General features: G+C 42.0%; 1 protein-coding gene across 1 annotated transcript; it reads right to left on the reverse strand.

Annotated features, from left to right (window-relative positions):
* Nucleotides 1-426: 426 nt before the first annotated feature.
* LOC130474322 (sulfotransferase 2B1-like) lies at nt 427-13,474 on the reverse strand. Its single transcript, XM_056845875.1, has 6 exons — nt 13,324-13,474; nt 10,353-10,561; nt 7,038-7,164; nt 4,237-4,331; nt 804-984; nt 427-536 (listed from the first exon to the last, which is right to left on the reverse strand). Exons 1-6 carry the CDS (start codon nt 13,460-13,462, stop codon nt 427-429), a joined length of 861 nt encoding a protein of 286 aa, XP_056701853.1. The 5' UTR covers nt 13,463-13,474.
* Between the last annotated feature and the right edge of the window lie 1,162 nt (nt 13,475-14,636).

Consider the following 14,636-nt stretch of genomic DNA (forward strand, 5'->3'; position numbering starts at 1 on the left):
TTTAGTCCAGATACAGTCATACTGTGCAATCAATCAATATGCGAGGTTGCTCAATAGAAACTGAGTAGAAACTCCCCAGTAGAAACTGAGGCTGCAGTGAAAACATAAAATTAAATTAGAAAAAATATAGCTGTATGCTATTTGTTGTATGGATCAATGAGGCCCAGTGGATGAAATGTGAGGCCTGGTTATTGTCTATTACAACGCCATAGAGTCCATTGGCCAACACAGCCATTTTCTCCAGGGGAACTGCTCTCTGTCGGCTGGAGGTCAGTTGTAATAGTGGGAGATCTCCAGCTACTACCTGGAGGTTGACAACCCTAGTTGTAACTCCAGGAGATCTTCCTCATTAACAGGGCCTGGTTTCTCAACTGCACCACAGGAGATGTTGCAAGGATGAAAAACAGGAAGAGGATCTGGCATTATTCAGTCCCACGGGAAGGTCGTATTCATGCCCTGCATGTTCTCCCGATAAACACGGTCAAAGTATTCATTCTGTGCCGCTGTCAGGTGGTTCTTCCAGTCCCCGGAGATCCCTAAAACAACACACAAGGGGTAAATACAAGGGGGAAACACACACACAGCAACATATATCCCCCTCCTTGAGTATCTGGTCACATGCATTGCTGAGTGCCCCTCAAAGGTTGACACGGTATAGGCTATGTTCCCTATGACCCTGCCTGCAGCTATGGCCCTGCTGGGATTGCACAGTTCTATCGTGTGACTGCCACATGAACGCAGCAAATGAATACACATGTAAACACATATGCTACACTAGACCTCCCATTAGGCTCCTCTTTTACCTTTCCTCATAAACCTCCCTTTCTTGTGGTCCACAATGTTATCGGGCATCAAGGAGAAATTGGACATCTTGTTCTCCTTCATCTTCTGGAAAGTGGCATATTCCACCACCGAGTCAATTTGCTGGCTATTGAGCTCCTTCCCAAGGAAGTGGCAGATCTTCTTCACACAGCCTCGCAGGTCCTGGGGATGACACAGGCAGATGACAGAGAGTTTGAATGTACTGTGCGACCACACTGTGTGACTCATGTACTGTGCTACCACACAGGAGATCTGCACCCCAACATTCGGTATGAGTCAGCAATCAATCCCATTTTTCAGGACGTTCCAGTCTTTCAATTTGACTGTCAACTGACCTTGTCCACTAATGCAATAGTCATTAAAGCAAAGAACTTACACTATTTGTATACATTTGGTCAACAAAATTCCTTTGATATCCTGGATCTACTTTCAATAGCTACATTTGAAAAAGAAATAACCACTATTTCCATAATGAATTCATTGTCCCCAGTAAGAAAAGGTAACTAGATGCCTTGCTCAACAGTCTGGTATAGTGCAGTAGCTCAAAAATGGAGCAAGTGTTTCATGTCTAATTCCTTTATTGTAATTACAAAGAACAGTGCAGGGGCTACAGTCTCTACTACTCCTAAACCACAAGGGCAAAAATCATTGTTCGCAGGGGTTTGATTGTAAGGACCCTCAAGAATAGCTGATGGCAAAACATTACAGCATGCTAACATAAAAGCTTGCCTATTTTTTGGCACAATTCAGATTTTTTATTGAACAGTCTGCATAGTTCTTAAATTTTGGCAAGTTTAGATTTAAAGTTAAAACTGAACAATATCTACATGCCACAACATGCATACTCTGGTAATCTGTATCACAAAACCCTTTTCTTTGACTAATGCCCAGGCATTCTCCAAATTATAAACCACTAATGCAGGATAGAAAATCCAGCAATATATGGAGAGAAACTTTGCTCCTCCGAACTGAAATACACTGTTTCCCAAGAAGTAAAAGAAAATTGGTATAAGACCTTCTACAGATGGTACTTGACTCCCAATATGCTTTCTCAAATGACAACTCCAGGGAAAAAAGGCGCATGTTGGAAATGTCAAGAATCAGACGGTTCTTATTTTCATGTTTGGTGGACATGTCCAAAGCTACAACTATACTGGAAAAGAGTTCATCGTGAACTACAATTGATGTTAGATCTGAAGTTTACATATGATCCAAAATTTTATTTACTTAGTATAGTACCATCAAATTTACTTCAAAAATCGCATGACGTTTTTAAATATGCCACAACAGCTGCCAGAACAACCCTAGCAAGAACATGGAAACAAACCCACATACCCGAAATTGATGATTGGAAAGGAAAACTTTTGGAATATGCAGTAATGGCTAAAATGACTGATGAATTAAATCTTAAATCCTGCGAACCTACTGAGCAATTTCAGGAAAAGTGGGCATCTTTTTATACATATATGAAATGCAATTAATATAATTAATCTATGTTAAAATTTTACAATACTTTGTCGAATACTTTTTACCTTTAATAACTGTCTAATAAGAATAAGAACTTAGAAAATACAAGAGATATTATGAAGCAATAACTTTAAACCAATGTTACTTTGTAACTTTACTGTATTCAGAAATCATTATATAATACTGTATTGTTTTTACAATGTTAACAGCTATCCCCTTCCTTTTTTCCTTTCCTGTACCCCTTAAAGATATAAAGAAGAAGAAAAAAAAAAGAAAAAAGAAAATCCAGCAATATTAATATGGACACAGGTCTCTTACTACAGAGGGAAACCTCCTAACAATTGCTTTGGTTCCTGCTGGTGCTTCACAGACAAGCGGTGGGGGTGGGCAGGTGGGAATGAGTGGTGCATCAGCTTTATGTTGGTGTGAGATACCAGTTCTGGCACAAAACCGGAAGGGACACCATCACATTGAGGAGACATTCTAGGATTTGCCCACGCTCTATGGTTAAACCAACACAGTTTTGTGCTTGAAGTAAACTAGTGTGGTACCAGAAGTGACATCACACACCAGTCCAACTCCAGAATGCCTGTCCTGCCCCCAATTCCTCCTGGTGGGTTGCCAGAACTCTCCCCGCCCCCAGCCCCAGTTTCCTTTCTCTGTTTTTTAGTGTTAAACCTTTTTTTATTAAGTAAAACTATTTTACAAAACACATCACATCTCTTCGAGAAAACCGAAGCTTTAGGAAAAAAGCGTTAACGTAAGTTGCGAACTCGTGAACATTCTGACGATTTCAACCGAATAGGATTAATAACTGAAAACCAAACCATTCAATACAATACAAAACCTTTAATGGCATAAATACAATCGTTCTGCTTAAAATTTGCCGGACAGAAGGCCACAAAATCTAAAATATCTACATCTGATAGGGCATGTAAAATACGGAGGACCATTTAATGCGGCATACTTAACGAGATTACAAGGAATCTGGCTACCGAGTGAGTTACATGAGGGTTGCCATCATTTAGTAGATATCATACAAGAACTGCATCAGTTTGGGCTCGGCTGCTAATTAGGAGGGGTTCTATATATTTCTCTCTAGCCGAGGTGTGAAGTTCGCAGTGCAGAAGGATATGAGCAACCGATTCTGGTTGTTTTTTTGGCACATGAACAGACTCTCTCCTCATAAAGGGTGTTTGTATATCTGCCTCTTGTTACTGCAGACGGCAAGAGGTTTAAACGCGCCTCCAGCATGAACTGTCATCTTAGGGGAGGGGAGATGAGGGAGGAAAAGTAATTTGGCAATCTGCCTCTTCTTGGGGTAATCCCAAAGTGTAGTGGGGAGCATGTTCTCAGGGCCATGGACTGTAACTTCTGTCCTTCAATGTCAAGGATCCTTTGCTCAAGCATTCTGTCGGCTTGCTGTTCATTTAGGGGGAGTGGAGATTCAGAGGGTACTCCAATGGACTTAATTTTTGTTACGATCCCTTCTCTCCAAGTAGAGTGATAGCTGTCAGAAAGGAGCCACCAAATAACCAAACCATTCAAAAACTAACCAGGGCCAACCCTGCTTAGCTTCTGAGAACTGATGAGATCAGGCTACCCTGGGCCATCCAGGTCAGGGCTTGTGAGAGATACAAGGTTTCATAAGCTAAGTTTTGTGAAATTGCATTCACTTTTATTGTTTGTAATGCTGGTGAATGACCGTAATAAAGATGATGATGATACAAGACTTTAATAGAAGCAGCAGGAGGCAGCATTGCTTCTAGGTGAGTGCTGAAATGCCCATCTTGGGTCCTCCCTCCTTTTATTTTTATTTGTTTCTACTCTTGAGGGGCAGGAACTTTGTTCAATCCATGGTGCCACAATATCCGGAAAGAAAAGCTGGCACCATCATCAGCAGAGGTAACTGTATATGCCTGAAAATGGCCAAGGTTGGGACCATACCTGCTGCAGTTCTTCATAAGTGATGAAGAAAAAGTTGGGGCTTCCTTTCATCTCCATCCAGCCCTTCACATGGTCGAACCAGGAACCATAGTGCACTGGGAGAGTGAAGCAGAGGGAGAAAAGACCAGTCATGAGGGAAATGTGGCCAGGAGGGCAGGGAGGTGGTTACTAGTGAGGATGTGTGATGCTACTGATAAAGCTAGATCTGGGGTCCCTCTCCATATCTTCTCCCCACAAGCTCTGGTCAACCTCCAACCTTTGACTGTGGATGGCCTCATTTTGCTACCTTCATGAATGGCAGGAGGAAGCCACTTTAGTATTAGTTTTAATGACAGCACAACAGCACATTCTCAGAATGCTGACAGCAAATTCCTGGTTCCCCAAGATTCCCCAAGGAAAGCCCATGGCAGTCAAGCAATATTCTCCAGAACTGTTGTCTGTGGCTTCTCGCTCAAGGAAAGGGAGCATTCCCTTGAACCCCTCTGTGGAACAGTGGAATACAAATGTGGCTGATTAATAACACAAATGGAACATTCTCAAAGCAGATCCCAAGACTTCCCGAGGGAAGTCTTAACCGTGAAACAGTATTCCCTGTATGTGTAATCGTCTAGGAACTGCTGGCTTCTGTTCTTGACTGAAGGAGGGTTTGTGTGTGGTGATATTGTCGTGGTCCGTGCCGTTAAGGTAGCCCAGCTCCTAGAATTGACCCCTTCCTAAAAAGTGATCTGTATCTATTCAGCCCGCTACCCACTAAGCAGGGATCAACACTTTCCATCTCTCACAAGATAGACTTTCTGTTGAATTGTTCCAGTAAAAATATGAAAAGAATATATAGATAAAATATTATTTATTTCACATAAAATATATGCATGTAAATAATTACAGAAATAAAAAAAACTATATTAGTTAGTTCAACAGGAACAAAATATTATTCTATGTATGCAAGCAATATTTAGCAATATCAACAATCTCTATGACTCTATATGAGAGTTTCCCAAGTATATATTTCTTTCAGGAAATAATACAGCTTACAGAAATCTTGTAAAATAAGGGTTAGTGCATTGAATAAGTATTCTACTTCAAAATATTTAAATATAAGACATACTTTACCCAGCTATGCCATTGCAGAGTTTCTGTAAGGATTCTATGAGTTCATTTAGAATAGTTAGATTTCCTTCAGGTATCCTCTAAGTATTATTCTGTTATTTCAATGCCTTTAGTAGGAGAGATCTCTTTGGTTCCATAGTTTCATGTTAGAGCTGGTTCTATTGCTCTTCCAGCAGTCTGTTTGTGACTGAAGTCATGAGACCCCAGAGTCTCTATATATTTGAGATTTCTGGGTCTGAAGCCCATGTTCAGATTAGAAAAGGCTATGTGAAAGCCATTTCTAAGCATGCATTTGATGTAAGCATTGCTGTATAGTTAAGAGCCACTTTGATGGTTTAACTATACTGTAATTAATCAGTATTTGCTGTTACTATGTGTAAAGCTTAACATTATGTGTAGAGTATAAAACTCTATTCTACAGTCTCTCTGGCAGTGCCAATCTTTAGAGAGATACTGAGTATAGTTCAGTTTAAGAGCATAAGGCTCCATGGATCTCCATCCATGTATTTCCAATTATATGTATTCCAATTAGAGTAATTCTGTGTGTAAGCCATTGTTGGCTGTAATGCATGTATATGTATTCATGTGTATGTCAGACAGTTCTGTGTCAGACCTCAGTCTTAGAACTGACTGCAGAACATATTCAGTGCTCTCACCTTGTGTAGAGAAACCCCTGAAGTATGCTCTAGTAATGGGCTTCTTAGAGAAGCTGCATTTACATCTTGTCTATCAGAACTAGGAAGTGTGTATATAAGAAAGATCTTATGAGAAGACATTAGTCTTGTTAGAACAAATGAGTTCTCAATGTCACCATATTTAAAGATGGTAAGATCCATACTTCTTTAATCCTTAGAATATAAAAGCCTTCATCACATTCAGGATGAAGCATTTGTACAGACAGTTACTCCAGACAATCAGTCTTCAGAAAGACAGACTGTGTGGCATAATAACTATCTTTGTAAGAGTTCTCCAGAAACAGAGACAAGAATAAATGTAGTTCTGATTCACGCAAGAATCAGATTTCCTAATTCACGCAAGAATTAGGCTGCCAAGAGTTTTACATCTCTGGTAGATGGAGGAAGTCCATAGGTCAGCATGTTCAGACCATCAGGATCTTCTCTAACCTGTAGTCAGAGAAAGGTCCTATTTATATCTTCCCAGTGTCCTTGGATTGATACTGATCTAGTCAACAGTAGGCTTACAAGCAGTACTCGACTATGAGCTTGCCTACCTCCAACAGTCAGTCAGCAGATCAATAATAGTTAGACTATGCACCTAATTGACATCTGCATTGGTTGTCTAACTTAGTGCTTCTGAGTGCAGCTATGACCTTCAGCTGGGACAGTAGTAATAAATGATTACAATAGCAAGACTTTGAATGGCATAATAGGTTACCAACCTTGAGCTTAATACTGTCACAGGTATTTTATTTTATTTTAGTTTACAAGAACCTTGGATTGCTTCTATAGTGAATGACTACAACAGTAGAATCTGGCTTGCTACTTCTAAATAGAAAGTAAGCCTTGAGCTTATTCAGTCCCAGTCTATGAAGTGATTACATCTTTTCAATACATTTAATCCTTATGAAACCTAATGGGACATGCTTCCATATCAAAATTCTGGTTATATGGTCGCAGCCCATGACAATATGTTCACTGAAAGCCCAATTAAAGACAATTGCCCAGTCTCCATACCATTCCCACTCAGGAACTTCTCAAGGAACTCTTCCAGGCTCCCAGGATCCGGAAATATTTTCATGAAAATGGAGAAATGGTAAAATGAGACCAGCACATCCTTGGGATTGCGCAAAATGTAGATCACCTGTGGCAGAGGTAGGAATGCTATTTAGGGAGGGCAACATCTCTCTCACACACATGCACACGCACCACATTTTTAAAATCTCAGTTTCCCCCCCTCAGGAGCACCTATGTTTTTAGGCTATTGTGAAGTATTAAAAAATGAGTGCTTGTAGTGCATTTTTAATCTCTCTGGCAGTCTGAAAGCTCTGTGAGAAAATGTATTAACCTTTTGCTGGTCAAACAGACGGTATCAATATCTATCTATCTATCCATCTGTCTGTGTCTGTCTGGGAGAAAATGTGCAGTTTTTCAATATAATGTCAAATGCATTCAGAAATAGGTATTCGGCCCTTGCTGTGATTCTTACTGTTTCCGACTGGAGTTCTCTTGCCCTCTCCCAATACACTTTGGGCTGTTGACTCTGGGGATAGTTAGAGCTGAAACAAATTTGTTGGCAGAAATCCCCATCTCCTCTCAGCAATCCATTTGCAAAAAGCAAAGCTAATATTTGTTACAAGCAGGGGACCTGCAAGTAACCAACAGAGGAGGGGAAAAAAAACTTACCTTCTTTGCTGAGCTCCCTTCGGTCAGAGGTGTCAGTCTTTCCTTGGCCAGTGTCTCGTGCTGGGGCTGGCCCGTGCAAGCGGTTGGGCTCCTGACATGAGTGCAGGCCTGGTTGCGGATGTTTGCATATTTGCTGTACTGGTCTCACCCTCGATTCCCCTCCGCCCGTCGCTTTAGCCTTGAGCGGCTAACAAGCGGTGTCTTCCCACTCTCCCTTCCTCCTCCTTTCCTCCCCCCCAGACATTGTTATCAATCCCTTTCCCAGGCTTGTTAGTGTTGGGTATTAGATAGCGAGCTTTGTTACATGTCAGACAGTTAAAGGGTTAATATTGTAACTGACCAAATGGTCAGTATGGTAGCCATTGCAGCCGTGCCTAAGGATCACGTATACAACTATTTGCATGTTTAACTGCTTTCGATATCCTTTGTTAGAAGTGAAAGCAGTTACCCCAGTTCCTCTCAAAATGCCAGCCTGGAAGGATGACAGGCTTTCTTGCTCTCAAGAATGCCTACTCATGAGAAAGCTTAGTGCCTGCCAGATCCTTCTGGCAAGTCTAGGAAATATAGAACGTAGACAGAATTATTTGTTTTACTCCCAGTGATTTTACCCTCTACCCTGGGTTAGAGTAAAGATTGTTTTTGCTTCAAAGACAAACGTCTTGTGTCTTTTCTGCGTGTGTGTGATCAAGCCTTATTCTCAATAGAACCAAGAGGAACGATCCTATCCCTCTGAATGGTAGCAGAAAGTTAAGTACTGGGATTCCTTCACTGGAATAGCCCTAACAGTTAGAAAGTGCACCTGTGATGTAACCATGCTACCACGTTTTAACTGTGCTCTGTAGTCTGGCTCGCTCATCAGCAGCTTTGCATTCTGCAAGTTTCCTTAGCTGTACCTGATGCCTTTTCAATAAAGTGATCCTGCTTCTGACTTGGCTGTCCGAGCGAGTGGCTTTTTGGGAATTGCCCAGGTCGGCTGGAGAACCTGACACCTTCTCTCTCCCCTTTATTCTTCCCCAAACTTCCCACTGCCTTCTCCTCATATGTTTTCTCTCCCCATAGCTGCTTCCTTTCTGCAACTGTCGCCTCAGTTTCCCTCTACCGTTTCTGTGACTTCTGCTGCTGTAGTTTCTCTTTGAAAAACCTCCTGGGGATTCCTGGCTCAAAGATTATCCAGCAGTCCTCGACCAGAGCCACGGCCTTTTTGGCTGTGGCCCCTGCCTGGTGGAACTCCCTGTCTAAGGACACCCGGGCCCTAATGGACCTTTCTCAGTTCTATAGGGCCTGTAAAATGAAGATGTTTCACCAGACCTATGGCTGTGGACAGGGATGATTTTTCATCTGCCTTAATTCAATTAGCGCTCCCAGGAGCACAGGGGACTCTGAGACACATAATGCTATGGGGCCATATTTAGATTCCAACAGATGTTGCAACTATAAGTATGAAGTGATAAGACTACATGAAGTGATAAGTCATATCAAGCCCTCAGCTCAGAAAATGGCAGAAATTCTTCATCAGAACCCATAAATCGATCCAATGTAAAAAAACAACAACCCTATTGGTCCAAGCTTTTCTGGCCCTATGCTGCTTTGGTTTATCCCCTGATTTCCTCACAAATTTTTGTGTCTTTAGTTTTCAATTAAGATTTTGTTGTTATTTTCTTTTCTTTTCTCCCCCTGGTTCTTTTGAAACCACTTTTGCCTCAACCTTTTTTGTAGAAGCTGCTTTTGAGTTGCCTTTTTCCTTCTGCTTATAGTTGCTGTTGGTTTTCTTTGTCCCACTCACTCCCACCCACCTCCAGCCCCCCCTTTGATGACTGGACTGTTGACATCATCAAGCCACTCCCTCTCCTCCCTCCATGCTGAAGACGAGGGGCTTTGTTTTGGCGGCGAGGGCAGTTCCGTCAGCGCGCGAGCGCAGCAGAGCTGTGCCTCGCCCCCTCTGCTGGTGGCGCAGGCCACGCCGGAGACTTGCGGCACCGGCGTGGGGTGCATTCCCAGGGCGTTTCCGCGGCGGCTGGGGGGTGGAGCTGCCGTTAGGCAACTCCCTGTGCCCTTTCGGCCCCGGATGCCGGCGGCTAGGACAGCGTTGCTGCGCCTGCTTTTTAGCAGGCGCAGCCTCGCTGTTTTCAATAGGGCTTTTAGGCCCGTTGAAAAACGAAAAAAGCCTTTTAAAGGCTTTTTTTTTCATCCTGGTGGCGTGTGGGAAACAGGTTAGGAGGAGGTGCAGCTGTGCCTCTTCCCCGCCGTCCCCGCACGTTGACATCTCAGGTATGCTCGGTTGGTTCCTAACATTCAGGTATAATATAAACATATTGCTAGAAACACGCACAAAAATTTTAAAAGGGGGTGAAATGTGCTGTGATACCATTGTGATGCCACCAATGATAACAGCACCCTCCCTTGAACATCCTGATTATTTAAGGAACATGTGAAAGAAAATATGCTTACTCCACAACTATGAAAATACACAGGGAGGGCAGAACCATGTCCAAACTGATTTGGAAATGGCCCCTTTGGCAATTGGACTCTATGGCATTGAAGTCCCTCTCCTCTTCAAACCCTGCCCTCCTCAGGTTCTGCCCCCCAAACCCCCAGGTATTTCCCAACTTGGTCCTGGCAACCCTAGGCTCAATGCAAATTTCTTACCTTGGCTTTGGTTTGCAGAAAGGACTTTGGGAAAAGGTGAAATTGAAGGTGAGATAATAATATTCTGGGTGGAGGATTTAGCAAGGCATTCTCCAAGCCAGTGATACTCTCAATCCAAGGAGACCGCTTCCATGTTATCAAATTGTGGTTCCACGTGGGGTCCCCTTTCTGCTTGATTAAGCCTAAGATCTCTGCCATCCAAATGGTGCCTAGGAGAGAGTCCACCAGACATGAGATTGCCTCTTTTTTCCAAGTTACCTTTCCTCTGCTGGGAATGCTCCTTGCCCATGCAATGACAGAATCGTGAAAACTGGATTGTATAGTTTGAACTACTAGATAATCTAATAAAATAATATCCTGGATTTAAGGCTATTTCCCTATGCAGAAGTCACTTGGAACTGATCCTTCATCCAAGAATAGGCAAAGACTTCATATGGTGGAAAACTCTGACTGCCAATATTGTCAAGGTCACAACATCTTGGAATACCATTGAAAACTATCTCAAGGAAGTGAGCTGAAAAACTTCAGCAATTTTTGGTTGTTTGTACCAGACAACCCCCTCCCTCATAACTTGTTCGCCAAAGTTTAAAATGTCACTTGTGGGAGGAGATGAATGAAATTTCTGCTTTTTCAAGCTATGAAATGAGGTATCTTCCTTTGCCTAGATTTAACAGCTATTGGACATTCATATGCCATTTCAGCCTTAAAAAAAAAAAGGAAATGAAAATTAATTCTTCCTTGACAGTGTGAAGAGAAAAGTTGCCACATCTCTCACACAATTCACTGATCTACTTGATAGCAGATAATGCAGTATCCACTTCTCAGAAAGTGTCATCAGCTGTTTTGTGCAGGGAGTGATAGATTTATTTCATGCAATTGAGGTATCTTCCAATGCAAGAACGACAGTTGGTTCCCTTTATCTTGTAGCAATATTTATCTTTTTCTGTACCTAATGCAGCCTAGTGCCTTTTCCTTCCATACCAGGGATACTTTTTCCCATTGGAAGAGGTTTTTACACCATCTATTGCTACAGAGTAGAATCAAATATCTTATTTCTTGTAGGTCTACAAAACCCATAATGCCCTGTGAATCTCATGAGTCTCCTACAGATTATGGATTCTGGGAAATGTCTCTGAATATTTTCCTCTGATTAATACAATACAATTAGCCTTTATTGCTCATTGACAAAGTCTTAAGCATTCATAATATAAAGAAACAGAAAAACAGAGAAAGAAATAATTTTAGAATAAACAAAATTACTAAAGACTTTATCCATTTGTGACACAGGGTAAACTTGCATTATCAGAGCTATCTGATAGCTTTAGGGCCATTACATGTGCTAGGTATTTTGCTATCTGATGTACTTTCTCAGTATCTGAATCTAGATCTGATAAAAGGAATGGAATAATCCAAGGTTTTAGAGGGAGGCTGTGTTTTACTAGAATAGGCGAAATCCATCGGGTTCTCTCTGCTTCCCACTTCTTACAAGAGAGGATCAGGTGATCTAAAGTTTCAGCTACCCTGTCTTAGGGTTGCCAGGTCCCCCTTGGCAACTGACGGGAGATTTTTGGGGCTGAGCCTGAGGAGGGCAGGGTTTGGGGAGGGGAGGGACTTCAATGCCATAGAGTCCAATTGCCCAATCGGCCATTTTCTCCAGGGGAACTGATCTATATCGGCTGGAGATCAGTTGTAATAGCAGAAGATCTTCTGCTATTACCTGGAGGTTGGCAACCCTACCCTGTCTCCACAGTCACACCAAGGGTCACTAAAAGGGATTTTTTTTTTAAAAAACCCAACCATTCAAAAACAATGCATTCAATATCGCCCAAGTAAGACCACACCTTTAGTTAGGAAGGGCCAAGAGGTTGAAGTATATGGGAAGGGCTTCTGGGTGGGGTATTCCCATTGCAGCAGTAGAGCAAACTCGGAATGTAGAATAGAACCCCACAAATCAGAAGTATTTCTGCAATCATTAACATGTTCAGAGTACCCGGAGATCATCAACAAATCTGAACATTACTTCACAAAAAGATCAAGAGTCAGCGCTGCTATTTTGCCACTACTAATTTTCTAAATGCAAATTCAGGAGATAGTGATAGCCTTTCTCTACATGAGTCAAGTCAAGTTTATGGTATAAAGCCATAGGCCGTTACAATCTAAAACAATATAGCAACAGGTTAAAATATACAAAACCAGAGTCATTAAGAGTATAGAAATTAAGAAATTAAAATATGCCCATTCGGCTCTATCCAGCTTTGCCACCTTTTGTGATTTGCTTCACCCTGATTTTCTTGGCCACAAGGCCATTCAGTGCCATTTTTTGAGAAGTATAAGGGTCCCTATCAGATTAAACTGTCAGATTAAATAGATTAAACTGTCAACATTAGATGATAATGGTGACGCTGACGTTTTCAGGGGGAAGTGGCATCAGATAGTCAGCATTACCATTCATGGCATAGTTTCCCCCCACTAATCCTGCCATTGGGAGGTGGGGGAAGCCGCCATGAATAGTGTTTCGCGAATTTGTAACAAATAGCTGTGCGGCAAGAGAGCAGCAAACCAAATACAAATTTCCCCTGCACAAATGGCCATCAAGTGCTGTGAATCTCACATTCACATACCATTGGAAGGATGGGGTGGCGGAGTTTCCTACAGATGTGGAGATTCCTACAGATTCTGGGCAATGCCTCTGAATAACCTTCCCTAATTATGTCTAACAAAAACCTCATTCGCCATGTAAACAGTGAGTTGAATCATTAACATGTTGACAGAACCCAGCGTTCGTGTCCTCTGGCCACAAGTGAACAAACTGTTATATTGATTCATTAAAAGATCAAGAGTCAGCTCTTCTGTTTCTCACAAACACCCTTTTGCTACTAGTAATTTTATAAATGCAGCTTCAGTAGACAGTGACTACCTTTCTCTATCTGAGCATCACCAGTGACTCCCACCCCATTCCTTTTTTTCCTACCTGATTTGGGGTAAGTGACAATAATGACATCATCATCCAGAATCTGGAATTCATTTTCCATTTGAAAAATAGATTTCGCTGTAACAGCCCCATGTGGAAAGGATACTCCTTTGTAGGTGAAATACTCCCTTGATGACATTGTAAGACTGGAGAGAGACAGATAATGGGGAAATGATGGAGATGCATCCCGAGGTTCTTTCTTCATTTTTTATCATTGTTATTCCGGTTTGGTTAAAGTTAGCAGCTGCCATTCTGTTTCTGTGCATATCTTGGAATATCAGGCTGGATCCATTGATAAAAAAGTCGGAGCAAGATTGATTCAGCACTCCTGGCAAATCAGAGGGAAGGGGTGCTATATTCTGTTTTGACTTTTTTAAAAAAGGAAACAGGTAACCATATATCCTGTTGCTTAAACATCTGTCCAGTGGCCAAGGGGAAGGGATAAATCAGTGGAGGGGGGTTTAGCAGATGGTAGGAAATTCTTCCCTATGCCCCCAAGTTGGCTGATTCCACACCATTGTTTTGTTCCACTTTTGGGTCCAAACTAGAGTTTTTAAATTTTTTGCAGACACACAATATCTTCTAATCATCCACTTTCCAGGTAGTAAGCTCCACTGTGCAGATTAGTCAGACTTTTGAATAAATAGGTATAAGATTGGGTTTTAACATCTTATTTCGAATCAAAGAGATGTTTTCGTTGCAATTAACTCCAATCCCCTTTCTTTTCCATTGGGACTGAAACACAAGTAGCTTGAAAACACAGCCAGAGCAAAGGTTCACTTGATCATCTAGGTAAACCCTGAGAAATCTCTCAGGATTTATCTAGATGATTTCAAATGCAAGCTTCTTTCCAGAGTGAGCCCTTTCTTTGTTATCTAGAGGGGCATCACCCACATTTTATGGAAGTCTGGATATAATACAAAGCAACTCTGCTAAAGAAAGGGAATCCAGCTGTCCCAAATCTCATAATAAATTATTAACATTAACCCCCCAAGTGGATTCCCCACTTACCTCAAAATTGGAATTTCCCTCTCCTTCCCTGCCCAACTGCTTCTGATCTTTGAGCCTTTCCCCAGTTGTTCTCTCTGCCAGGGGCCTGTAGGATGGGCAAATAGCTGGAGATTTGGAGGGTGGAGACTGGGGAGGGCCAGGCTTGGGGAGGGCAGAGACCTCATCAGGGTACAACACCATAGAGTACACCATCCAAAGAGCCATTTTCTCCAGGGGAACTGATCTCAATGGTCTGGAGATCATTTGTAACACCTGGAGATCTCCAGGCTCCACCTGGAGGTTGGCAACCTTAGGCAGGCACC

Source organism: Euleptes europaea, chromosome 3 (genome assembly GCF_029931775.1).
Source record: "Euleptes europaea isolate rEulEur1 chromosome 3, rEulEur1.hap1, whole genome shotgun sequence".
NCBI lineage: Eukaryota > Metazoa > Chordata > Lepidosauria > Squamata > Sphaerodactylidae > Euleptes > Euleptes europaea.